The sequence below is a fragment of the Mustela putorius genome, unplaced genomic scaffold (genome assembly GCF_011764305.1).
Source record: "Mustela putorius furo isolate JIRA1106 unplaced genomic scaffold, ASM1176430v1.1 tig00003890_pilon_pilon_pilon, whole genome shotgun sequence".
Classification (NCBI taxonomy): domain Eukaryota; kingdom Metazoa; phylum Chordata; class Mammalia; order Carnivora; family Mustelidae; genus Mustela; species Mustela putorius.
In genome coordinates this window covers 748544-774822 of record NW_025422039.1, presented here as the reverse complement: position 1 = coordinate 774822, position 26279 = coordinate 748544, and the positions used below count along the sequence as shown (strand labels likewise).

At 42.8% G+C, this 26279-nt stretch overlaps 1 protein-coding gene across 1 annotated transcript in view; it reads right to left on the bottom strand.

Moving 5' to 3' along the window:
- The window catches only part of LOC123388156 (contactin-associated protein-like 3), a 148536-nt gene that overhangs the window by 43613 nt on the left and 78644 nt on the right, over positions 1-26279 (bottom strand). The window contains 5 exon segments of the mRNA XM_045067369.1: positions 2043-2149; positions 10116-10287; positions 18734-18880; positions 24032-24106; positions 24109-24283. Coding sequence (XP_044923304.1) covers positions 2043-2149; positions 10116-10287; positions 18734-18880; positions 24032-24106; positions 24109-24283 — 676 coding nt within the window.

Sequence of the window (26279 nt, the reverse complement as noted above, 5' to 3'; positions counted from 1 at the left end):
TTTGAGGCAGGGAGTGACCTCCCTTTGTCTGCAGAGCCTCCTGGCTCCTCTACAGATCCGGGCTGGGGACCGGGCCTTCTCATCCCAACAATGATGCCTGCTTCCCTGAAGTTCAGTTCACTTAAGGTTGGATATGGGACAATCCATGCTTTGCTCAGTGAATTTTCATGTCATGCTATCTCTCTAAAGGCCCAGAGAAGGAAGACATGCTACAAAAAAAGGGACTCAGAAATGGTGACAGCCACTCTGGAAAACAGTATGGAGGTTCCTTAAAAAGTTGAAAATAGAGCTACCCTATGACACAGCATTTCCACTACTGGGTGTTTGCCTTGAAGATACAAATGTCGTGATCCAAAGGGGCACGTGTGCCCCAATGTTTATAGCAGCAATGTCCACCATATTCAAACCAGGGAAAGAGCCCAGACGTCCACTGATGGATGAATGGACAAAAAAGACATGGTGTGAAAATAAAATGGAATATTACTCAGCCATCAGAACAGATGACATCTTGCCATGTGCAACAACATGGATGGAACTACAGGGTATTATGCTCAGTAAAATAAGTCAATCAGAGATAGATAACCATCATGTCATCTCACTCGAAATTGGAATTTAAGAAACAAAACAGAGGAGCATAAGGGAAGGGAGGGAAATATAAAATAAGATGAAATCAGAGAGGGAGACAAACCATAAGAGATCCTTATGGAAACAAACGAGGGTTGCTAGAGGGGAAGGGGTGGGGGGATGGGGTCACTAGGTGATGGGCTTTAAGAAGGGCATGGGATGGAATGGGGCACTGGGTGTTATAGAAGATGGATGAATCATTGACCTCTCCCTGTGAAACTAATAATACACTATGTGTTAATGAATGGAATTGGAATAAAAATAAATAAAATTTAAAAAATGTCACTGATACACACAAAAAAGAAAAAGTAGAATAAAAACATAAACAACAAAAGCTAGTAATTAGAAAGCAGTGAGGATCTCGGGGCTCTGTTGTGAGCTTCTAGTAGTAATGAATTAGAGGTCAATAAAGTATGTTTAGCTATGAAATTGAGAAAATAATTCTTCAGGAAAGAGACTTGTATTCAAGGTGGAAGAAATAGGATGGAGAGGTGGTCAAGAGCCCTCGCTGGTAGTGGTGTCACCACGGTCAAAGGTGCTGACCTCTGTCTTTCCCCAAGTGCACAGTGTGGAAAATAAAGCACTTACTTCCAGGGCAGTTCTGAAGGTTAAAGGAGTTGAAACGTGCAGAACTAGACAGAGTGAGGGTATCATAGGCATGCGGTAAGTCCCCAGTGTGTAAACCACCACCATCATCAAAGAGCATCAAGATTACAAGGGACCTGAACGTTTGCCTGGCTTCTGGATGACATCTAGAAACCCCCCATGGTATTTCCCATCCTGTGCTCCTCCAGAGACTCTCCCCATGTGATTTTATAAATACTGACCATCAGTGCTTTGTCCTCTTTCTTTGGCAGACTGGACTTGAGAACCAAAGTTGGGTCCAACCCAAGGAACGGAACAAGTAACACCACCATGCCATCTAGATTGATTTTTGTATTGGGGGAGAGGGAGCTTGTTTTTTCACTTTTTGTTATATTTTATCTTCTTATACATATTCCTTTGCCTCCTCTTTTATTTTTTTTCCTGTCCTATTTGATACTACAGATTTCCATGCATTGTTGTAACATGACTAGGAAATAAAATTGATTAAAAATAAACCAGACAAGGGCATCTGGGTGGTTCAGTTAGTTAAGTGTCCGACTCCTGATTTCAACTCAGGTCATGATCTCAGGGTCATGAGATCGAGTCTGATGTCGGGCTCCATACAGGGCTGGGATTCTCTCTCTCCCTCTCCCCCAGCCCCTCCCACTACTAAAATAAATAAATAACCAAACCAGACACAAATTAGTCTCTAAAATACCCTGGTTTTGTTGTTCTCCACCACATGCTTGCACAGATACAGACATATATACACCAAATCACGAAAAGGAAAAAAGAACTGCACAGAAATTGAGACAGTGATGTGTGAGGCTTACAGGAATGGCAGGTCACACCCGTGTATCCAGTGTGCATGCAGTCACAGCTGAAGGTGTCCCAGGACTGGGAGCATTCGCCCCCGTGTTCACAGTAGCTGGGCAAACACCTGCAAGAAAACAGATACACTAGCTTTTCCCCACGTTCTGTCAGGAAAAAATGTGTGTCTTAGCGCTAACCTGCTACAGTGAAACATGATACTGACAGGGCCTTCGGGAGAAAAATGAGACCGTGGACAAAACCTGCTGGGTCTGTCAAGAAGGTTTCCTAATGTAGTACCCACCACGGATAAGAAACCCACTAGATGCTACCAATTGTTCTGTATTGGCAGCAGATCAATTTTTTACACATTGCATTCTATCAAAAAAATGTGTTTGCTTTTTCACAAATAAGGCAAGATTGGTTTCATCCATGATCAGAGTCAAAGTGCTAGTAAAGGCCAAAGGCGGCCAGATGCACCTGTTCCCCTCCTGGCCTCCATGTCCTTGCAGTGGGACCTGCAGACCCTCCCACCAAGAGGCTTAGCCTTTTTCAACCTGGGTTGGGCATGGGACTTGCTCTGACAAATGGGGCATTAGCAAACTGAGACATTAGGGGCTAGAAGAGTGTTTGGGGGTGAAAGACCTGTACCTGGAAAACTATAATATATTGATGAGAGAAACCAGAGATGACACAAACCGACAGAAAGACATGTTATGCTCATGGATTGGAAGAATTAGTATTGTTAAAACATCCTGCTGCCCAAAGCAATCTACCTATTGAATGCAGTCCTTCTCATCTATCAATAGTACTTTCCCTATCCCTATCAATAGTACTTTCTACAGAACTAGAACAAAAAAAAATCATAAAATTTTATGGAATGACAAAAGACCATGAATAGTCAAAAACAATCTTGAGAAAGAAGAACAAAGCTAGAGGTATAATTCTAGATTTCAAACTACTGCTAAGTTACAGTAACCAAAACAGTATGGTACTGGCATGAAAACAGACACAGAGACCCATGGCATAGAAGTGAGAGTGCAGAAATAGACCCATGATCGTATAGTTAATTAATCTATGGCAAAGGAGACAAGAATATATGATGATGAAAAGACAGTCTCTTCAATGAATGTTGGGAAAAATGGACATCCACATGCAAAAGAACAGAACTGGACCACTTTGTTACACCACACACAAAAATAAACTCAAAATGTATAAAGACCTAAATGTGAGACCTGAAACCATAAAACTCCTAGAAGCAAATATAAGCAGTAAACCCTTGCCCATCAGCCTTAGCAATATTTTTCCAGATATGCCTCCTCAGGCAAGGGAAACAAAAGCAAAAATAAACTATTGGGGACTACAACAAACTAAGAAAGTTTTGTCCCATCAACAAACAAGAAAGCAACCTTTCGAATGAGAGAGGATATTTGCAAATCATATATCTGATAAGAGCTTAATAACTAAAATATATAAAGAGTGGATATAATGCAACATCAGAAAAACAAATAACAAATTAAAAAATGAGCACTGAATCTGGACAGATGTTTTCCCAAGAGGCCATCCAATGGCCAACAGACACATGAAAAGATGTTCATGACTCATCATCAGGGAAAGGCAGATCAGAACCACGATGAGATTTCATCTCACTCTGCTCAGAATGGCTAGTATCAAAAAGACAGGAAATAGCAAGTGTTAGGGAGAATGTGGTGAAAAGGGAAGCTTTGTGCACTGTTCGTGGGAATGTAAACTGGTGCATCAACTACAGAAGCAGTATGGAAGTTTCCCAAAAAAGTAAGAATAAAAATGACATATGATCCAGTAATTCCACATCTGGGTATTTATCCAAGAAAAACAAAAACACTAATTCCAAAGGATACATGCACCCTATGTTCATTGCAAGCATTATTTACAACAGTCAAGACATGGAAGCAACCTGAGTAGTCATAACAGATGGGTGGACAAGGAAGATGTATATAAACACACAATGGTAGACTGCTTGGCCATAAAAGAGATGAAATCTTGTTATCTGATAGAACATGGATGGACCTAGAAGGTATTATGCTCAGTGAAATAAGTCAGATGGAGAAAGACAAATACCATATGATTTCATTTGAATGTTGGAATCTGAAAAAAACCTAACAAGTAAGCAAACAAAAGACAATAAAAAAGAGAAACAGACTCATAAATAGGAGAACAAACTAGTGGTTTCCAGGTAATGGGGGAGGGGAGAAGGGCAAAAATATGTGAATGGGATTGAGAGGTACAGACTTTGGTTATAAAATAAATTCCAGGGATGAAAAATACAGCATAGTGAATATAGTCAATAATATTGTAATAAGTTTGTGTGGTGACACTTGGCAACAACACCATTCAGGGTGAGTGTTTCATAATGTATATAATGGCTGACTCACTCTATTGTACACCTAAAACTAAACTAAACTAAACTAAACTAAACTAAACTAAACTAAAACTGTGTTTCAGTTATAGATTAAAAGAACTTAAAGTTAACCTAACTTAGATCATAGACCTAATTATAAAATACCAAACTATTAAATTCCCAGAAGAGAACACAGGTCAAAAATCTAGCTGACCTTGGGCATGGCAATGACTTTTCAGGCATGGTCTATGAAAGAAAAAATTGATAATTCAGGCTTCATTAAAATTTAAAACTTAAGAGAATGAGAATAGAAGCCGCAGACTGGAAGACTGTTTGCAAAATTTGTATTTGACACAGGATGATATCCAAAATACAGATAAAACTTTTAAAAAATTCAACAATAAGGGCAATGAACAACCAATTAAAAACTAGGTCCAAAGAGTCAAAAGATCTGAACAGATGCCTTCCAAAAGATGACCAGATGGAAAATACACATATGTAATCATGAACAGATGCCTTCCAAAAGATGACCAGATGGAAAATACACGTATGTAAGCATGCTTGACATCATTAGTCATTTGGAAAGTGCAAATCAAAACCACAACGAGATGCCACTTCTCACCCACTGGAATGGTTCTCATCAAAAAGACATCATAACAGGTGTAGGCAGGGCCAAGATGATTTGGACCCTACTTATGTCACTGCTAGGAATATAAAATGGTACTTTGGAAATCAATCTGGAAGTTCCTCAAGCAGTTAAACACAAACTCACCCCTGACCCAGCAATTCCACTCCTAGGTAGCTGCCCAAGAGAACCAAAAACACAGGGCTGTACAAAAACCTGTACATTCATGTTTATATCAGCATTATTCATAAGAGTCAAAAAGTAGAAACAACCTACATGTCCATCAAATGAGGAATGGGGGTAAAAACAAATTTGTTAATACCCTCACAAAGGAATGTTATGCATCACACCTTTTCAATGATGTAGAAATGAAGACCAACATCAATTTAAAGGCAAATTACTTGGGTCCTGACAAGCCACATGGCCTCTCTTGTTATACAGTTCAAGCTCTTGATATAGTCCTTCAAAAGTCTCATACATTTGCAGGAACTTACGTAAGTACTTGTTATCCTCTGGAGCTCAATGCCTATTTCTCTCAAGGAGTCAAAGGAATGGGTAACTTTGGTTCCTTCTACTCTATATGCAGTTAGCACTCCTTTGCTATTTGGTAGGAAGGTGCTGGAAATGAGCCCAATGTCTTTCAAAGGACACACAGAAACACTCTCCTGCTAGGTCTTCTGGCATTTGAATGGAAGACACCTGATTTCATGCCAAGAACTAGAAAGTGAGCTTCTTGGGAAAATGGAAGAACGTCTCTTCACCTCCAATGACTATAGAGCAGGTCTGTTTGTACCTGGGCCCTTTCCTTAGTGACTGTTGTCCCCATGTCCTTGACCTATTTAGGCCAGTTTCCTTGACTCTACACACCTGAGGTCAGCTTCCTTACCTCAAACCTCCAACTTTCCTGGCAGGACTCAGCATGAACAAGGAAGACCAGAGAGAGGCACCAGCTGTAGTAAGAAAACTAAAATGGCGGCACACCCCCACGTTTGTGATTGGTGGAAACCACAAGTCCAGGTTGCTGGTGATGCTTACACGCAGATGAGGTGAGCTTGGTCTACACCAGTTTCTTTGGGGAGGGAGGTTATGAATCCTACATATCATGCATGGACCAGGTCCCTTCCATATTTAGGGAAGATGTTGGCCACAGTTGGTGCAGAGGAGGACAATCAGGATTGAGATAGTGCTTAACGCCTTGACCTCTAAACAATTGCTAAGAGAACAGACGTTAGCCTAGAGGAGAGCCAATGAAGGGAATTCACTGAATACTTGTTGGACTATGGGGATAAAGTGTGCCTAAACTTACAGCAGGAAATATGAAGATTCGTGGTAGAAATCTGGGTGGAAAAGAGGACACTGATGAAGCATTTGGTGAATGGGCAAGGGTCTCATTCCTGAAAGATGAAACAGAAGCAAGATTCTCTTCTCTACGGTGAGAAAGAGATCCCCGCTTTGAGATGGAAACTTCAATAGATGTCATGCCTAAGATTCTTCTCAGCTTTAGGATTTTATACTTCTATGATTCCCTAAATATCTTCAGATTTAATAACTAAGCCTCTTGACTCTACCTCCAAAAATCGTGCTTCTTCTTCAGTGTTCCATTGAGTGGTGATACCATCCTTTATCTAGCTGTCCAAGCCAGAACCCAAAGGTCATCCTGACCTGTCCCTCTCCATCCCCCCATAGTCACGCACTCATCAGCTTGTGCTTCTGTTGAACAAACACCGTATACGTCATCTACATTTTTCTCTTCCCTACCTCAGGCTATCATCCCTTCTCCTGTGGGTAGGCAGGTCCTTACCTGGTCTCCGGGCCACACACCCTGTCTCTGTGGCCCACACCCAAAGCATCTTCCCCTGTGCAAGTGGCTTCCTAGCACAGAGACTTCAGTGACTTCCTGGGGAGCCTTAGATCAGTGTCCGGATTTTGAGCTGGCCACAGGCCTCTGCAGCATAGCCCCTTCCCAGCCTGACAACCCCATCTCTCGCCATCCCTGCTGCTCATCCTCAGACACCCAATTTCTACAGCAGCCATGTTCAAACAGGCAGACTCATGGTGGAACTTTGGCTTGGGCTCATGGCTGTACCTTCGCTGGATGTCCAGCCTCTCTCACTCAACTGATATACCCACCTTCCACCCCAGGGTAGGTGTCTCTCCCTCCTCTCTGATAGCCCTGCCTTGTCATAGCACAAATTAGGCACCTGTCCCGCATGTCTCCACAACCTCCCCACAACTTCCACTTCAGTCTACTGATCTCTAAAAAATAACACGTAGAGCATGTGATGCTGCATTTAGCATCTAGAAGATGAATGCTGGCCAAAGTCCACAGAGGTGGGCAAAGTGGCCCCATCAGTACAGTCCATGCCTAGAGATGTTCAAGGTGGCATTCCTGTGATCCTAAAAGAAACCTGGAAAGGACTGTGTAACCTGAGTTATAGGACACAAAATCCTAATGTCCAAAACAAAATTGCTGTGAGACATGATCCTTCACCACGAAAACCTTGTTCCTGAAGCCTTGTCCCCAAGAACCTACAGCTTTCCCAGTTTCATGGGAGCCTGGGGTGCACAGAACACCATATGCATGAGTCCTTGTGCAGCTCCGGAAGGTCTCCTGTATCCCCAGCTGGTTTCAAACATCTTTTCATAACCCGCTGTGCAGTTGGGCCAGGAATGCTGTTATGCATCATGAATTATTAACTCCTTTGCCTGACAGATAAGAGTTACAAAATTGCCTGCATTTCAATCATAAATCTCAGCTTCACTTGAACACAGCATGACTGGCTCTGGACAGGCAAAGTGCGGGCTGGCGATGGCTGGGCTCGGCACGGAGCAAGCGCCCGGCAAGAGCCTGGCATGGATGGTTGCTCTGTCATATTTCCACGTGAATCTCTTTCATGGTGCATTGAACATGGAGGTGGAGGTGTGGCCTGAAGCACTAAGGCAGAGTGAACGTTTCTAACAGTGAAGAGTAAGGATGTGTTTTCTGATGTTAAACCACAAAAAACATAAAAAATTACAATTATTGGCTACATCAGCCAAATCGCCGATGGCTCTTTTCAGACACACTTATGGGGTTTCCATGAACCTCAGCTTCTGCTTTGAGCAGGGAAGGTAACTTAATATCCCAGATCCCAGGGGTCCCTATCCATTGCTGGTACATACTTCTAATAACATTTTTTGGGTGTGATATGGGGAATCTTTCTATTTTGGTGATATACACACACGCACACACACACACACACACACACACACACACACAGGCATACCTCATGCATATTTTGTTGTTTGTTTGTTTTGGGGTTTTTTTTGTGTGTTTTTGGCTAAAGATCTTTCTGCACAAAGGGGCAACATGCATTTCTTATGTAAGAGAAACACTGTGATTGCATCGTGCTTTGTGCAGGAATTCCCAGGGCACTGAAATAACTTCCTGTGAGCGTCACAAGCTCCATGACTGAACAACCTGACCCCTGACCCCTGGCCCTCCTGAGCCACTGACATCCATTCCCATCAGTGAGGGCTATACCTTACCTCCCAGTGAGTGTTTCTGAACCCCCTCTGAATACTGAGATTCAGGATTCCAGAGTTGGCGGAAGCTATAACTTACAGACGAAGCCAGTTTCTATGCCAACATATATTTCATAATCTGAGAATTAGGATTCAAAGTCTTTGCCTAATTCTTTGAATTCTCCTTTTGCCCCTACAAATGAGCAGAATGTAGACGATACCCATGAACATCTGAATTAAGGAAAGCAAGTTCTTATGAGTTAATATTTTAAGCTACTGGAACTTACAGTTTTCTAACACACTGCCAAATTGCAACACAATGTGAACTTTATTGGACACGACATGGGATTCCAACTAGTGCCATTAAACTGGGAACAGATTTACTGCACAAAGCACTTTGCACAGCGTGAACTTGGAAGAGGCTGGCCATACACGGGTGTGGGAGGGTGTCTGGAGCGTGCTCGTTTATTCAACAGGAACATAAGGCAGTCCACTTCAGGAAGGGCAGACATACCAGGCACAGAAAAAATTTAATGTCATCAAGCTAAGCCATCCCTTTTAGCTAGAAAACCTGAAAGTCCAAGAGCGTAACAAACAAGGCGGTTTGAATAAAGTTGCAAGACTTCGTGATTTTAACGTCCTATGGTTTCAGGAGTTTTCTTTCTTTCTTTCTCTTTCTTTCTTTCTTTCTTTCTTTCTTTCTTTCTTTCTTTTTTTTTAATTGAGGTACAATTGACTTAAAACATTATATTAATTTCAGGTGTACAACAGAATGAGTAAATATTTGTATCTTGTGATGTGATCACCACAATAAGTCTCACTAATATCCAGCACCACACACAGTCACAAAAATTTTTTCTTGTGACGAGGACTTTCAAGATCCTCTGTGACTTTCAAATACGTACGCACAACAGTATTCATTATAGTCATCATGCTGCTCGCTACATCTCCACACTTACTTATTTTAGAGCGGGAAGTTTGTGCCTTTGTCCCCTTACACTCGTCCCCCACTATGTCCTCACTGACTGGTACTGTGTTCAGTGTGCGATAACTGGGTTCCTTCTATTCCTCCTTTGGTTTGTGTGACTAGAAATCCCTGAAGCTGAGACCCTTCTAGGGGAAGAGTTACTTTTCATTTTCCACATAGAGAAGGGAGCGTGGGAAGAATCCCGCTGACCACATATGGCTTTCAACTTCCTGGTCCTCAACGATTCATCACCTTTCTAGAATATTCTAATCTGTTTTGTGCCATGAAAGAATTTTTAGAAGAATTTTTACCGTCAGTATTTATACACTCATCAACAATTATAGCACCATGTACAGGATTCTGTAAAAACGAAGTGGCTTGGGGACACACACAAGGAAAACTCACAACAGTGCTTCTAAGAAGACACCATCTGAAAGGAGCAACAGTTTGAAATTAAACAGGGTTGTTTTCTAGTTTTCAATTAATTATAGTTTTCCATACAGGTTGGCTACCAGGAAGAGAGAAGGGGCTAGAAGGAGGTTCTCCCCCTCAGCAGCTCATTTGTTCTTAAACCACTATCCAAAAATCAGGAAAGCCGAAATGACCTGGGATGGCTTTACCTATCAGTGAGGCCACAGGTGTCTATCTGGATGTCACGGAAAGTTCCCAGCGACCCCTGCTGTACCGTGATGGGATCCACCGCCTGGTCACCAATGGAGATGAGCCTCGGGCAGCCCTGAAACCCAGCCAGGAGACCTCTGCATCCAGGGCCAGAGCTGCTGTCAGGACAGCCTGAATGAACATGGAGACACACAAAGGAGAAAGTCAACAGCTGTGACCAAAACAGCCATCAGTATTCTGTATGTGCAAGTTTGCCGCCTCCTGCTCACAGATGCCTAAAGATTATGCTTCCTTGTGGATGGGGGCAGTGGACAGCTGAGAACAAACACTGCTGGTTTTGCTAAAGCACAGAAATAACAACTAGAGCCAGGCTGGTGGCTGGCCAAAAGTAGCCAAAGGTAGCTGAAGGTAGACTATACCAGTATAGTCAAGGCCCATTTACTCTAAGCTGAGTTTGATTTCTCTTTTGAAACCACCTGAAGAAATCGGTCCTTTCAGCATGATATTAAACTATATGAAGTAGAGGCCATGGGATAACAGAATCAGAAGGAAAAAAATCACAGGCCTACTAGGACCTATGAAATTTAAAATGCTTGAGAAATAACGATGTATGTGAGATTCCTACTTTGGGTGTGCGTGTGTGTGAATGCAAGCACAACACAGTTAAAACAAAGTTTGACTATACACACTCAGAGACCTCCAAAGACAATGTAAGTGACCTACGTTTCCAACTGTTTCTGAATGAGGCATTTTAGTCAAATACCTTTTAACACACACACACACACACACAGACACACACACAATTAACAAGTATCTCAACGATATGGCCCTGAGAATAATGGAGAAAAGTTAGCATCCTGGAGCACCCCATGCAAAAAGAAACGGGCTTTGACTGTTTTCAATAATAGTAAATTTTTACAAGTTCGGCTGCATTCACTAATTGGCTTGCTGTAAATTACTGTTAAATTAATGAAGGAAAGAGGCCATCAGACCGTGGTGACTCACCAAAAGCTTTGGTGGCCCAGGACAGCAAACCCGAGTCTGTAAATGAGTTTGATTTCTGTGTGGCATCGTGTGGCTCGTCAAGGCTCTGAAACCGGAACCTCTGGACAGCGACCCCAGACAGCCACCCCCGCTTTCAGCCGGAGCCAATCAGTAATTCCTCTCCCTGCTGCCGCCCCTCCTCTCCAGGAGCTCTTGCCCACGGAGCATTCCTGCCCACGGAGCATTCCTGACCACTTCTACTTCGGTGTTGTGTGATTCCGATCAGTTTTTGCTCCAAAACACCCTTAAAAATTTGAATCTCCTCAGGTTATCTTCTGCCGTTACAAACCACAATGCCTAGGCGGTGGTTTTATTATATCCCCCTGGTTTCCCACGGAGACAAGGCTTTTCTACCCATGACGAGCAAGGACACAGCTTTGAAATCAAAGTCAAAGCTGATCGGGGTTCAGAGCTGCCTCTTCCCCTCGTGGGGTCAGCAGGCTGGCACGTGCTCTCCCACCCTCTTCGGAGCTGCCCTCAAAGCAATCACAGGTCCTTCAATGTGAGCTCGCCAGATTTCCAGGGGACAGGAAAAGAGAAACACACTCACTGCAAATGCTTTGGTGAAAGGCCATCATGCGGAGAAATCTACAGACACAGCTTTGTCTCCATTTCACACACACCCCTCATTTGGGGGACTGAAGTTCTCCCCGGGAACTTCCCTCGCTGCAGGGAGCTGAGTCTCATGGGTGGTACCCTCCCCAGGGACACCAGTGCCCATGGATGCACTGGATGGGTCAGTGACCCACAACCTCAACTGGGACGTCCCTGAGGGGCAATGCTTCTTCAGAGCTCTCTTGAGGTTTCTATGCAATGGCATCACGCCTCGCCTTGTCTCTGCTCATCCCAGCTGCTCTCTCCCCACCAGGTGGGGGTCGTTCCTGAGAACTAACCTCACTAAACCACCCTACACATGAGTCTCCCAAGCAGAGAGCCAGCTTCCTGGGGAACCTACCTTTAGCCACGTGGGATAAAATCTCAAAGCATTCACTTAATTGAGTATTTTACTTTCAGAAACAAACACAGTAGAAGCACAACATTTTTAAAAATAATTTAATATTCTTTTAATTCTCAGAAATTGTGAAACAAATTTTATGCTTTCTGAGAAACTCACCTATTTACTTCTTTCTGTTCCTTATACAATTATGTCTCATTGACATCATTTCCAGGAGAATGTTTTCTTTTAACTTGTTAGATACAGAGTCATAACTATTCATATTTCTAAAAAAAAAATCATTAAAAAATCATTTTCCAAGCATTTAAATATTAAGGAACTTTTTGTCAATATTTACAGGTGGGGCTTGAGGTTATTTTATGTCTCTTATTTTTTAAATGAAATGGAATCAGTAATTAATTTTTTTAGAAAGATTTATTTATTTATGTGAGAAAAAGGGAGAGAGAGAGAGACAGTGACAGCATGAGGAGAGAAGAGACAGAGCAGTGGGAAGACTCAAGCTGGGAGCCCAACATGGGGCCAGATCTCACGACCTTGAGATCATGCCCTGAGCCGACATCAGGCATCAGACATTTAATTACACTGCCCAAGTGCCCCTGGGATCAGTAATTTTATAAAGATTTTACTCATTATGCTTACATGGTTTTCATTCTCCTCTGTCTAAACTTTTGTCATGAGGGTCACTGGTGCACCTTCAAAGGGCAGGGACTGAAGACGGAGCCTCCTCTCGTTCCCACCCAACAGCCACAAGCTTGAGCCTAAGAATTTCCACAAGACACACATGGCCCATCTCTCCTCTTCTTTTAGTGACTGCGGCTTTGCATTCCCGACAAATATACCCCCAAACAAGCCAAGGCCTTCGTCCAGTGAAACCCACTGTTGAGCACAATGAAGCCCCATAAATTAGCTTCATGGAGACATTGACACTTCAAATGTGGTGTTACATCATAAGGAATGGACAAACTGTCCATTTTCCCTTTCCTTTTTCCCTGTTTTATGTGAAAATATTCAAATTTCTGTTTGTAAAAAAAATTTCTGGAAGGTTGGATATATTTGGAAGACACCTGGTGTATCTTTGTGTCTTTATAAGCAGCTTCTACCAACAGTGCTTAGGGACTGAGAACGATAGGATACAGGATCAGAAACGTTCAGCCCTTACACCTTCCCCTTTCTCCAGATCACAAACGTCAGACGCATCTAAAATACAATGCAGTATCTGGGGTGCCTGGTGGCTCAGTCAGCTGGGCATGCAACTCTTGATTTCCACTCAGGTCATGATCTCAGAGTCGTGGGATCAAGCCCCGTGTCGGGCTCTGCCCCGGGCAAGATTCTCTCTCATTCCCTGTCCTTCCCCACCCATCCCCATTCACACACTCTCTCTATCTAAAAAAAAAAAAAAAAAAAGGAGAAGACGAAGAAGAAAAAGAAAAAGAAAAAATAATAATAATACTCAACTGAATCCAGCAGTCACAAAGAAAATTTTCTCAAAGTGGAACATTAAGAAGGAAAGGTCAAACCACAAAGTCCTTCCTTGCTCCAGTTGTAAAAGAAAGGTCAAGAAGCAAGGGGTGCCACAGCCCAAGACAAGCCCAGACTGCCAGCTGTCTGTTCATCCACACAGATTGGCTGAAGTCCCAAGGGTAAGATGGCAGAGGGTCATTTATCCATGACCTCATTTGGGATGGACAGTGAAAGTGGACAGGGGATATTTATTGCTAAGTCAATGGCACATACCCATCACCATGGAAAGAGTCAGAAATTTAAGTACCTCTGAGGATGACAGAGAAATTGTCACTGTATGTCACGACCCCAGAATGGGTTATGAGGTGAGACCTCGTTACAGCCATCATTGTTCCCTGGTCTGCTAAGGCCTCACACACACAAGGACCCTCATGAGATTCGGAGCATAATTTGATGTTTCCCAACTCTGCAGAGCCTGTGTGCTGGTAGACAGCACCACGATGTCACAAAAGGAATCCAGAGGACAGCAGCTTCTCACTACCCTCCCCGGCAGGCACCGGACTCTGTAGAGGGTAGAGCAAAACTGTTGTCAGAAGAACAATTTACAAACAAAGCTCACACTGAGGAGAAATAGAAAAGGAAAAAGGGAAACCTGCACCACATGTAAAAAGGCTATGAATCTGCAAGAGGAATTTTGTCATGGAAAGAAAGCCACAGAGCCCTGCTTTATGCCTGTTGTCCTGCCATAATCATCAAGATCATCCCCTCCATTCACTAAAGTTTCTTGGTTTGGACAATATATTATATGGCCACCCTAACTGTAATAGGAAGGCACCCTAATCTGCCCTTATGGGAAAGCATGACAACAAAAAGTCACTGACCACATGGTGAGCGGGAACTTGCCACTGAACCTCCATCAGGAGAGCAGGCTAAGGAGGGTCTCAGAACATGGGGCACTGGCTGCCATGAATACGGCATACTGCTACTGAGCATGGACTGGATAAAGTGGATTTCCCTGTTAACACAATGCATATTCCAGTCCCAATGGACATCCATCAAGAAGATAATTAAAGAGACACTGGCATACACCATTCTTGGGACTGGATAAAACTGGCATTGATGTCTTTGGGTCTCAAAGGTCCCACTCAATTTGAAACTGACCTGCACCCCTTTCCACAGAACAGAGCTGGGGAGTCCAATGGACCATACAGATGAGGGGCTCTGAACAAGGGATTCTTCCCCTGTGCATACAGCTTTGAACACAGCATATCGACTGAGAATCGGGCTGCATGTTCACTATTCTTATACCTGCCTCTCCTGATTTTCCTTCACAACAAATAATGCTCATCTCCTTATTTAACATCAGTAAATTGGGGTGTTTTGGTTTTGTGTGTTTGCTGCAGCCTGGTGACAGCATTTACTGGGTTGTTTGGATAGAGTATATTCCTTCTCTAGGAAAAAAGATGCTGCTATGTTGGTATAAAAAGGAGAGTTGAATACGTTGGTTTGAATCAGTGCCTGGAATCGCTCTGTAGGAATCAAGTGGGTGTTTACAGCGGAGTATGTACAAGTCATTCTGAATTTACACATTAGTTACAGACAATGTGTGGTGTAAGGAAATGGTCCAATTTCATTTTTCTGCATGTGGCTGTCCAATTTTCCCAGCACCATTTATTGAAGAGGCTGTCTTTTTTCCATTGGACATTCTTTCCTGCTTTGTCGAAGATTAGTTGACCATAGAGTTGAGAGTCTATTTCTGGGCTCTCTATTCTGTTCCATTGATCTATGGGTCTGTTTTTGTGCCAGTACCATGCTGTCTTGATGATGACAGCTTTGTAATAGAGCTTGAAGTCCAGGATTGTGATGCCACCAACGTTGGCTTTCTTTTTCAATATCCCTTTAGCTATTCGAGGTCTTTTCTGGTTCCATATAAATTTTAGAATTATTTGTTCCATTTCTTTGAAAAAGATGGATGGTACTTTGATAGGAATTGCATTAAATGTGTAGATTGCTTTAGGTAGCATAGACATTTTCACAATATTTATTCTTCCAATCCAGGAGCATGGAACATTTTTCCATTTCTTTGTGTCTTCCTCAATTTCTTTCATGAGTACTTTATAGTTTTCTGAGTATAGATTCTGTGTCTCTTTGGTTAGGTTTATTCCTAGGTATCTTATGGTTTTGGGTGCAATTGTAAATATTGCAAGATCTTACACTATTTTTGCCAATCAGTGCCAAATTTTAATTACAACCAAAAAATAGTAAACTGGTAATGAAGAAAATCATTATACTCTCTCATGGAATGTTTAAACTTTACAATTCTGCTCATCATAGAGACATGGTTTGTTATTGGAAACTATACTAACAAGATAGTTTTTCTTCACATCATCACAAATTTATGAAAACACTTAAGAAAAGCCTATTATGCTTTTTTTTTTTACACATTGCCTCCAAATCTCTAAGGCTCTTTCATAGACCAAAGGCTGTTTCATTAAATTGACTATGCATATTAGGAAAGATTGATAGTTTGTACATAAGGAAAATTTTAAATTCACTGGCAAGATGATTCTTGGCAGCTGTAGGATATTTATCACATCTTTTGTAATAGCAAAAAAAATGGTCACCATCAAGTTGTTGCTCAACAGTAAAACGGGATGGCAGATTTAATAAGTGAAACATGGTATCATACACATCAAAACTACATGGCAGTAAAAATTAATTAACTTTACCTATAAATATTCAACAAGGCTGGATCTCCAAAACTAATCTAGAACAACAGTGACAGCAATAACAATAAAAAGAACCCAACAGAAGGCACACGGTAGTGCCCTATTTGTAAACTGAAAAGCCAGGGAACACAAAAACTACTGTGTGAAGTCACCTACATGGATATAGCTTCTAAAGAAAAGCAATACATTAAAAACTTTTCAGTTGTAAAATAAATAAGTCATAGGGATGCAACATACAGCATGGTTATTACAGTTAATAATAAGAAAGTAGACCTTAAAATTTTCATGACAAGAAAAATTATAACTAAGTATGGTGGTGGATATTATCTAGTTATTGTGGGATTATTTCCTAATGTATACAAACACTGAGTCTTATGCTTCCATCTGAAACTGACATGGTGCTACACATTGATTAAAACATAAAAAGGCAATACAAAGATTAGTAAAAAGGGGGACTGGGCAATACTTAACTGGGGGAGTACAAATTTAGAGGAGCGAGGGAGACACTAAAAGCATTGTAGTGTTTAATTGTGTACATTAGGGGGTTAGCCAAGAAACACTCTTTCAAGAAACAAGAGTAGTATTTTAAAATACATACATGAATTACATAGTGACTTCATATCAAATCAACGTGTAAGTATTTATGGAAAGTACCTGTTCTCATGCAGCTGTGCATTGCACATTTGGAACATGCCCGATGCTCAAATATGAGAGAAGACTCTGTGGTTTTAGAAAGATTTTTTTTTAACTTTTTAATACAAAATAACAAGCATTCCATTTTGCACCATTAAACAATACAGCAAGGATTTTTCTTCCTGTCCCTTTTAGTGTTTCAAAATCTTTTACATTTTAAGTTACAGCTCCCAGATAAATTCTTTATTTAGTTTTGAAGGAATTGGTTCCTCTGCAGAGCTCTAAAATCCATCATAAGCATAAAAGTTTAAAAACCTGTCTGGGTGAGAGGTGTACCATATTTGGCAGGTGATAGAGAGCAATCCAACGTTCTAATGCTCCTGCTGCTGCTCCATGCTCACAGAGATGCTGGTTATAGGGGGCTTGAAAGATTGAATACCCTGATGCACGGTTTGTGGGCTTACTGTCTATTCTTATGGAGGATTTTATACTTTCTTCTTGGGTTATCAAGTTATCTTCACCATGGCCTCCAACTTATTTTGGAAAGAAACAACCATAAAATGCAAAACGGGAGTAAGAGCAAGGATGGCCTCCAGCCACGATTAGAAGGAGGACTCACAACTGACAGGCCTAAGTGCTGGTGGCTCAGACTTTTCACATGGATGCCTCAGAATGGACATTTGTTTCCCTCAGGAGCTCCCCCTCCCTGGCTGCATGGATTCTGGACAGACTCAGTCAAAGTTCTACCAAACAAGCAAACCCGCCATCTCCTGCAGTTGGGGTGATGGCCTGGTGTTGTCTTGGTAAAGTTTACCACGAGGTAGTGAGTGAGTGTCAGTAGCCAATAAGTTCCTCTCTTGCTTTGGTGTAGGTAATGGTGTCCTTGTGCCTAGACAGTGGGCAACAGGACCCTTCCTGAATGTTTAGGGCAACAGAGCAGCTGGGAATCTTGGGGAAATGCAGATTGTGGCTCAGGAAGTCAGGAGAGTTACATCTGCATCTGTGACAAGCTTGAAAGTGGTGCTGCCATGGGTGGCTCCCGGGCCACACCAGAGGACCTGGGCCCCTCAGGGAGGAGAGCAGCTGACAAAAAAGACCGCCCACGTGCAACAAGGAAACTGTTGCATAAAAACACCTGAAGGAAAGGTTCTAAGGGTTATCTGGCCTTCCGAAAATACTCTACAGTGAAGCACAAAAGGTAGGACAGAGAGTGAGGACCCTCAGAGTGGCCTGCACAGAATCACCTGGAGTTTCCCTGGGTGTCAGAGCCAGAGAAAGCAGATCTCTAGGGATGGAGTCAGGCCCTAGCATTCCGGAAGCTTTCTAGGTGACTGCAGTGAAAACAAGTGCTAAATTCAAAACCAATCTTAGCAAATGCACATTAAAACAAGGCCCCCCATAGACTTGCATTTTAGGCCATAATTTACCATCTTTGTCTGGGGCGTCTGGGTGGCACAGTAGACTAAGCACCCTATTTTTGGTTTTGGCTCAGGTCATGATCTTAGGGTGATGAGATCGAGCCCCATGTCGGGCTCCACACTCAATGGAGAATCTGCTTGGGATTCTCTCTCCCTCTCCCTCTGTCACTCCCACTCATGCTCTCTCTCTAAAATAAGTAAATAAATCCTTAAGAAGAATTTACTGTCTTTGCTCAACATTTTCATTGACTAAACTGAAAGAGAAACCTCACTCTTCACTATTAACCTTCATTTAAAATTGCCAGTTGTCTCAGAAGGCAGGAGCTGGAAAGACAAGGATGGTTTGGTTGCCAGCACCGCTGGTTCCTTTCACTTACCACCCAAATAATAGGTGTCCCCTGAATCAATCTGCCCACGCAGGGAGTGAGACACAGAGGCTGCCTCACCATCCACCATCACGCTCAGGTGATTTTCTTTCAATGAGAAGGACACTGAATGCCACTGCCCATCACTTAATCTGGCACCTGGAAGTAAACAAAATTGGGTAAGAAATTCCTAAAAAACCCTATAGATGCAGGTACGCAGAGCCATGCTTGAAAACAAACAATACAATCACAATCTTAGACACCCTACAAAACTTCACCTGATGTTTGAACTCACCCGAAACCCCCCGAGGTTATTTAGCTGGCTGGGCAATGGAGACTGACCACAGAGGGCAGCTGGGCCTCTCAGAGAGAAAAGGAGAGGCTTGGGACATATGTGGGCTTGGGGGTTTCTTAACAGGCAAAGAGATCATGTGGTATCCTGGTCATGTTTCTCTAGGAGGAAGGGATTACCTGTGGAGTGAGGCTCATTGAGTAAATATGTGGTTCCAGAGGGCCCTTGCCTCTGACCTCCCACAGTCATAGATTGCTCAGTCACATTCTAACACAAATTATATTCTAGCAAAAATTACTGTGTTCAGTTAAGAGTATTAAGACATATGTGCACAGAGCAATGGCTGTGTTTCACTTTCTCATTGCTCGGTTAAATCAGAAAAGTACAGGGAGAAAAAAAGAGAAAAGAAAGAAAGCTGTATTGAGAGGGGGAGGAAGAATCAAGAGTGGACAGTCTAAACATTCTGCCTGGGACAGCGCAATCTTAGTTTCTCCCAGTGCTAGGGTTTTAACAGACTAACACAACAGGATCCTGAATGAGCTTGAAATGACCAAATATCCTAGTCCCCTGGCACAGGGCGTACTTCCCCATCTTCTAGTTCATTAGTATTTTAGGATGTTGCAGAAGGATAATATTTTCCAAAATTGTTGTTATAAAAATAAAATCTCGTCCCTACTATAACATATTATTATTATATATAATCTTGGTAGACTATTTGGAAAAATATATCATATATATTGATGTAACTCTTTAGAAAAAATGTATCAGCAACTTAAGTATTACTACAACATGAAAATTCATTGAACAAAATGTAACGTTTAGAAAGCATCACATTAAAGTGTGTGTGTGTGTGTGTGTATGCATACTCAATCACTGTCTAAAAATGGACAAAAACCAGTAGGTAATATTTTTAAATGTTAACATTAACTTTGGATGAGGGAATTGTGTTTGCCTTTGTGCCCATATTCCACTGGCCAAATTGAGTCATTCGTTCAAAAGCAAGGGACTCCTCCCCTCCACAGGGAGGCCATGGCCCCAGAGACACCAGCTGCTCTGAAGGAGCACAGTGAACAATTGGAATATTTAGAAATTGTCTTGCCCAACAGGGAAACAGGTCATAAACAAACACTTCAGCTCATTGAAAAACAACAAAGTGAGACTCTTTTGATGTCTTTGATGTCTTGCCCAAGCTTGCGCATGACCCTGCCTGACTCTAATTTGATTGTCTTGGGGAACTGTCCTGATAGATTAGCCTATACCTCTTGCAAATGAGAAAGGTGCTGACTGCTTAGAGTCCTCTAAGTCAACCTGCAAGGGTCAGAAGTTATTTTCTAGCTCATGGGGGATCAGCCCCAAAGAAAATACGGCCATGTTTCTGGTGGAAAGTTAACCAGGCATATTTAATTTAGTATCAGAGTTTGGCCCAAGGAACCCAATCAACCCCGTAAATCCATGTTCCTCCAATGCTCGTTAATATGTCAATGATACTGCAATTAAAAATGAAAATACATCTTTTTTTGTCTTGGCTTCATTTCTCATCAGTGATGTTGACATGGATTCAAGACCCATGTGCATGGGAAATATGTTTCTGGCCTGACCCAGAAGGTCATAGACCCTACTGTAAAAATCACGATGCCTCTGCTCCTCTCAGGCTGTGAAATAGGAGCGATGGTACTTCCCAGCACTCCCTTTCAGGGACTTTAGCTCTTTGCCGTGTACACCCATCTCTCACTTTCTGTGTCACATTTGTGAATCCAAAACTGTTGCAAAGACCCCACACAGGATAGGTTCATGAGCAATGATGAGAAAGCTGACACAGAATCCAGAGGATTGCGGTTAGATACTCAAGACCTACATTATGACACTGGTCCTAAAGGAAATCCTCCAGCCCTAGAGCTGAAGGAATCCACAAACAAGAATCTGGGAGCGTCCCTTCCACTCTTGTCATTCAGTATTTATTTTAAAGTTTACCTAACTATCTGTCAGGACAGAACCACATCCACTTAAAATCTGATGTTAATGGGACACCTGGGTGGCTCAGTGGGTTAAGCCTCTGCCTTTGGCTCAGGTCATGATCCCAGGGTCCTGGGATTGAGCCCCACATTGGGCTCTCTGTTCAGTGGTGAGCCTGCTTCCACCCACCCCCAGCCTGCCTCTCTGCCTACTTGTGATCTCTGTCTGCCAAATAAATAAATAAAATCTGATGTTAAAATTCCCTCCTGTCCTCTCCCTGCCCCCTCCATTTACCCATCTATTTAGGACATAGAGTTTTTTTTCCTGGGAGAACTTGCAGAAAACACTCCAGAATATCTCCTTGAATGGGTAATAGATGCTATTTACCTCTATAATAAAAGACTGTTTTTAATAAAATTCGGCATTCTCATTTAAAAGTGAAATGCCTGCTCTTATGAACATTCTGTTTCTCCCCATTATAATTCTCACCCTTTTGTTTTTCTTTTGTGTGTCTTCTACCACTTCTGACAGAAGGATGGCCTGTCTCCCCGACAGCACTACAGTCAAAGGATGGATAGAGAAGGGAGGGTCAGGGGCATTTAGATTTGTGCTACTGGGAACACGATGCTTATTCTCCCACCCACCCCCCAACTCCACAAAGGCTTCAGTCTGGGTGGCCAGGGATGGTCTCGAGACTAGTTCTGGAATAATGAGAACTAAAGGTTTTGGAGTGACAGCTGACTAGCAGGCACTGGGCTCATGGTCTGTAGCTCAACATCATTGTTTCTACCATTGGTCACACTAGTGTCACTCCAACAAGGAGGACCCGAGGCTTGGGGAGAACATGGGTGGCACTTTTTGAGCCCATCAGGCCTAGCAGCACAAAGGAGGGTCTGGAAATGGACCTGGGAGGCGAGTTTTCTCACACACCCCTCCCACCAGCTTGTGTCAAGTCCAACCTGATCACAGAGAACACTGCCCTGGGCAGTCAAGTCCCTTCGGGAAAGGGTGGACTGTATATTTTTCTACAGAAAGGGAACGCATGTTCCCCTTCCCCTCACTGACCTTCTGTTCCCACCACGCTCCGCTGGCCCAGTTCCACAAGCACACAGACACTAGATTGTACACTCTGGACCTTTCTAGATCCCTTCACAAACACAGTGAGGTAACTATTTGGAAAAAGGACCCAAAAGCTGGAAGCATGATGAATGGTAACTGGGTGTCCTTTCCTGGCATTTGGCATGATTACGACTCACTCAGCCTTTAAACTTTGGTTCTTGGTTTGGTAGGTGCTTTCGCACTTCATCCAAGGGTTGGAGTGAAAACCAGTCACCATCTGCCTCCTCTTGATCACTTTCTGTGCTTTGCAGACACCGTGCCTTTCTCCAGCTGAAGGCTTGTGGCCCGCTGCCCAGACCGCGTCTCTCGGGGACATTTTTCCAACAGCATCTGCTCATTCTCTGTCTCTGTGTCACGATCCTTCAGACTTTTTTATCACTGTGACATTTGTGATGCTGATCTGTGATCTGTGATTACAACTCACTGAAGGCTCATGTGACACCATTTCTTAGCAATAGCGTATTTTTTTAAATTAAGGCACGTATATTGTTTTTCCAGACATAAAACTCCTGCACATTTAGAAGACCATGGTATACTGCAGATATAACTTTTATATGCATGGGGAAGCAAAAAAAAAAAAAAATCCATTTTGTTCACTTTATTGCAATATTTGTTGTACTGGGGTGGTCTGGAACCAGACCTGAGTATCTCAGAGGCAAGCCTGTATTTCAAAGGTTAAAAAAAAAAAAAAAAAAAAAAAAGAAAAAAAAAAAAAAAAAAAAAAGGAAAAAAACCTCAAATGCTTCTCTTTATTTGTTTTTTAAAGATTTTATTTATTTATTTGACAGAGATCACAAGTAGACAGAGAGGCAGGCAGAGAGAGGGGGAAGCAGACTCCCTGCTGAGCAGAAAGCCCTATGTGGGGCTCAATCCCAGGACCCTGGGACCACGACCCGAGCCAAGGCAGAGCCTTCAACCCACTGAGCCACCCAGGTGCCCCACCCCTCAGATGCTTCTTTAAAAAGCAGCAAGAAAAATGCACCTCTGGTTTGCTTCCAAAATTAATGTGTTACCCAGTGAAAACTTAAAAATTCAATTCAATAAAATATTTCTATAATATTTCAGTGCCAGCCTTCAAAAAAAAGTTAAATAACTACTCCCAGTATGTTGGAAGGGAGAACGGTGTGTACTCACGTGAAGCAACAGCAAAGCACCATCTCTTCATTAATAAGACACACAGCTTGTAAATCTACACAAACCAAGAGTGAAGCAATTTCCAAAATCTGACTTGGTTGTGCCCATCTGCAGAGGTCCACAAGGAAACTCCTTACGCCATTGGTCAGATTTTTTCTTTTATTTATAAAGAGAAACAAAGAGCTACGTTTCATTCCTGGCTTTCCATCCTGACCTGGTAATCTGGGTCAGGCAAAGTGCTCCTTCTGTAGTCAACACTCGTGGAATGACACCTACCTGGCTTTACATTTTCACCAGCACTCTAACGCAAAAGAGTCCCCAGACTCTGAGGATAACACAACCCTGGAAGGGAGTTTAGAAACGTGGGTCCTTCTTGGAAACCGAGAAGAACATTCACCCAAAGTTATAAGAAGCCTTATCCAAAACAGGGATTCCCAAAGGAACAGAAAATCCAGGAAAAATCGTAACTTCAAATATGACTGGTGTGTGTATAGGCTCAAAATATGGTATAAGGAACCTCTTTTCGCAGGACTCCAACTTAGGATACTGTTCTCCAGTGTTTCAAGTGGACTGCCAACTCCACATCATCAGTTGATAGCAAGGTTATTTTTTAAACTTTTTGAGAGGTATATGTGATCTGCAGCTAACTTCGGCTTACACTGACTCACACACCAACAGCCTGGAGGAATCTAGTTCAAAGGTAAGTGAACTCTAATTCCCTCTAGAAGGATTATGAGTATCTTACTGATTCAGTCGTTCATTCAGTGCAGAGGTGACAGAAGGACAGTGCAGTCACAACAAATGCCTATTACCTGCTGTGATGTCCCTCGCCGGGTGTTCCGGCTGGAAGAGACTCAGCCTGAGTTTTCCATCATTAAGAACGAGGACGAGAGCCACTGGCCCTTGTGGGTCAGCAGCAGCCCTGCCCTGTTCCACGTTCGGAATTGGAAAGCGACCGACACCTTGTCCTCTCCGATGGTGCCCGGCAGAGCCAAGTAACTCCTGGAGCTCAGAAAAGTCACAGGCACAATTTGTGGGTGTGAGCATGAGAAGGACACATTTCCCTGTAAATACAGTGGGAAAAGATTTAGGAAGGGGCAGAAGGGATGCTTTCATGAGCAGCGAGCTTTCCAAGAGGTGCAGTTTCCTATCAACCTTCCAGCAATTGAGGACTTAAGAACTAGGCTTCCCCATCCAGCTGCAATCCAGATTTACCTGATAGGTCCCTCAAACTGTGACACTGCCCTGGCTGGGCAAACCTCTTTCTGAGGCTTTCAGGGCAGTTCTGTCTCCTCTATTTCTGGGCATTGGCAAAGGAAACTTGAGACATGTCTTTCCCAGGCCTTGCGCTGGGTACAGGACAGAACAAAGGAGACAGATTTCTTATACCTCAAGGCACTGGCTTTTTACATGCGGCATGAAGCCCAGCACCACAGATAGCAGCTCCAGGAACCTTCCTGCACTCCGCTTGGCTGTGTAAATGCTTACACACCCATTACTCAGGGGACTCAAACATCTGGCTCAGGCAGGCCATGAGCTTCGGCCCGTCTGAGGCAGGGGTATGGCCGGCCTGAGCAGGCTGCCTGCCTCTTAGAGGCTCCCATGGGCCGTGTCAGCACACTCTCCCCAGCCTGACCTCTGACCTGCCAGGTGCCTGTTTTTTTATTTCATTCTATTTTACTAAAAAACACACCTTTGAGCTTTAGATTATATCTACTGCTCCAGGAGCAAACTTACCTTTAATCATAGTGTTTGGGAGGAAGGAACTTAAGTTCTTAAAAAAACTCCAATTAAGTGGGGCACCTGGGGAGCTCAGTGCGTTAAGCCTCTGCCTTCACCTCAGGTCATGATCGCGGGGTCCTGGGATCAAGGACTCAGTAGGGACTCTGCTTCTCCCTCTCCCTCTCTCCCCCCCCTGCATGTGCTCTCTCTCTCAAGTAAATAAATTCTTTTAAAAAATTTTAGATAAATTTTCATAAATTCCAGAGGAATATGTGCCCAAATATTGCCCTTCCTCTCAAAAATATATACCATAAAAGCACTGTAATCAAGTCAGTACAGCATTGGTATGGAGTAGACACAGCAGTGGATCCCAGTGACTGACCCACAGAAAGATCTGAGACCACAGGTACAGCCAGTACACGGTGGGCGGTAAGATTCAAGCCTGTGTGCAGAGGTTGGGTCTGATCACTAAACAGCTCAGGCACAAATGGGAACCCGCGAGACCTAAAATAACTACTGATCTGTACAGAGTAAAGCCCAGACAGTAGAAGACTTTTTTTTTTCAATTTTAAAGTAAATAAGTAAATGAAACTACCTTAAAACTTTTTACAGGAAAATCCTTGAGACTGTAGGGAGTCTGCTTCTTGAGACTGAGTTTAGGGTTTCAGAAGTATTTCAAAGCAGGAACAAATACTACAAAGCTATTCAAAAAATACACTGAGACATTGGCTATGTACCAATAAAGGCATTTATATACTCAACATGGCCCATAACATTTAATATAAAATATTATATATGATATATAATTATATTATAACATGATCTTATATTTCTTAGAAAATTGGTTAATCAGGGAAAACATTTGGATCATGAATGACATAGGGAGATCTATCAACCTTAAAACTCTCTTGTAAATTGGGGCACCTGGGTGGCTCAGTCAGCTGAGTGACCGACTCTTGATTTCAGCTCAGGTCATGGTCTCAGGGTCCTGGGATTGAGTCCCATGTAGGGCTCCGAGCTCAGTAGGGGGTCTGCTTGAGAGGTCCTCTCTCTTTCTCTCCCTCATGCTCTCTCTCTAAAATAAACAAACCTTTTTAAAAAAAAAGCATTCCCACAGTTTTCACTGAGTTGGAAAATGGAGATGGAGAAAAGGTCACATAAAACAATCCCATTTCTATAAACAACGCTCGATATGGAGGCATCAATATTCACAAAGATGGGTGCACTGATTGTAGAGGAATTGGTTCTAAGGAACCAAATGTGGAAGGACAGACGCTAGCTCACTAACACGCTAGTCCAGGGGACGGCCTGCAGCCGCGTGGAGGGACGGAAGCCTGA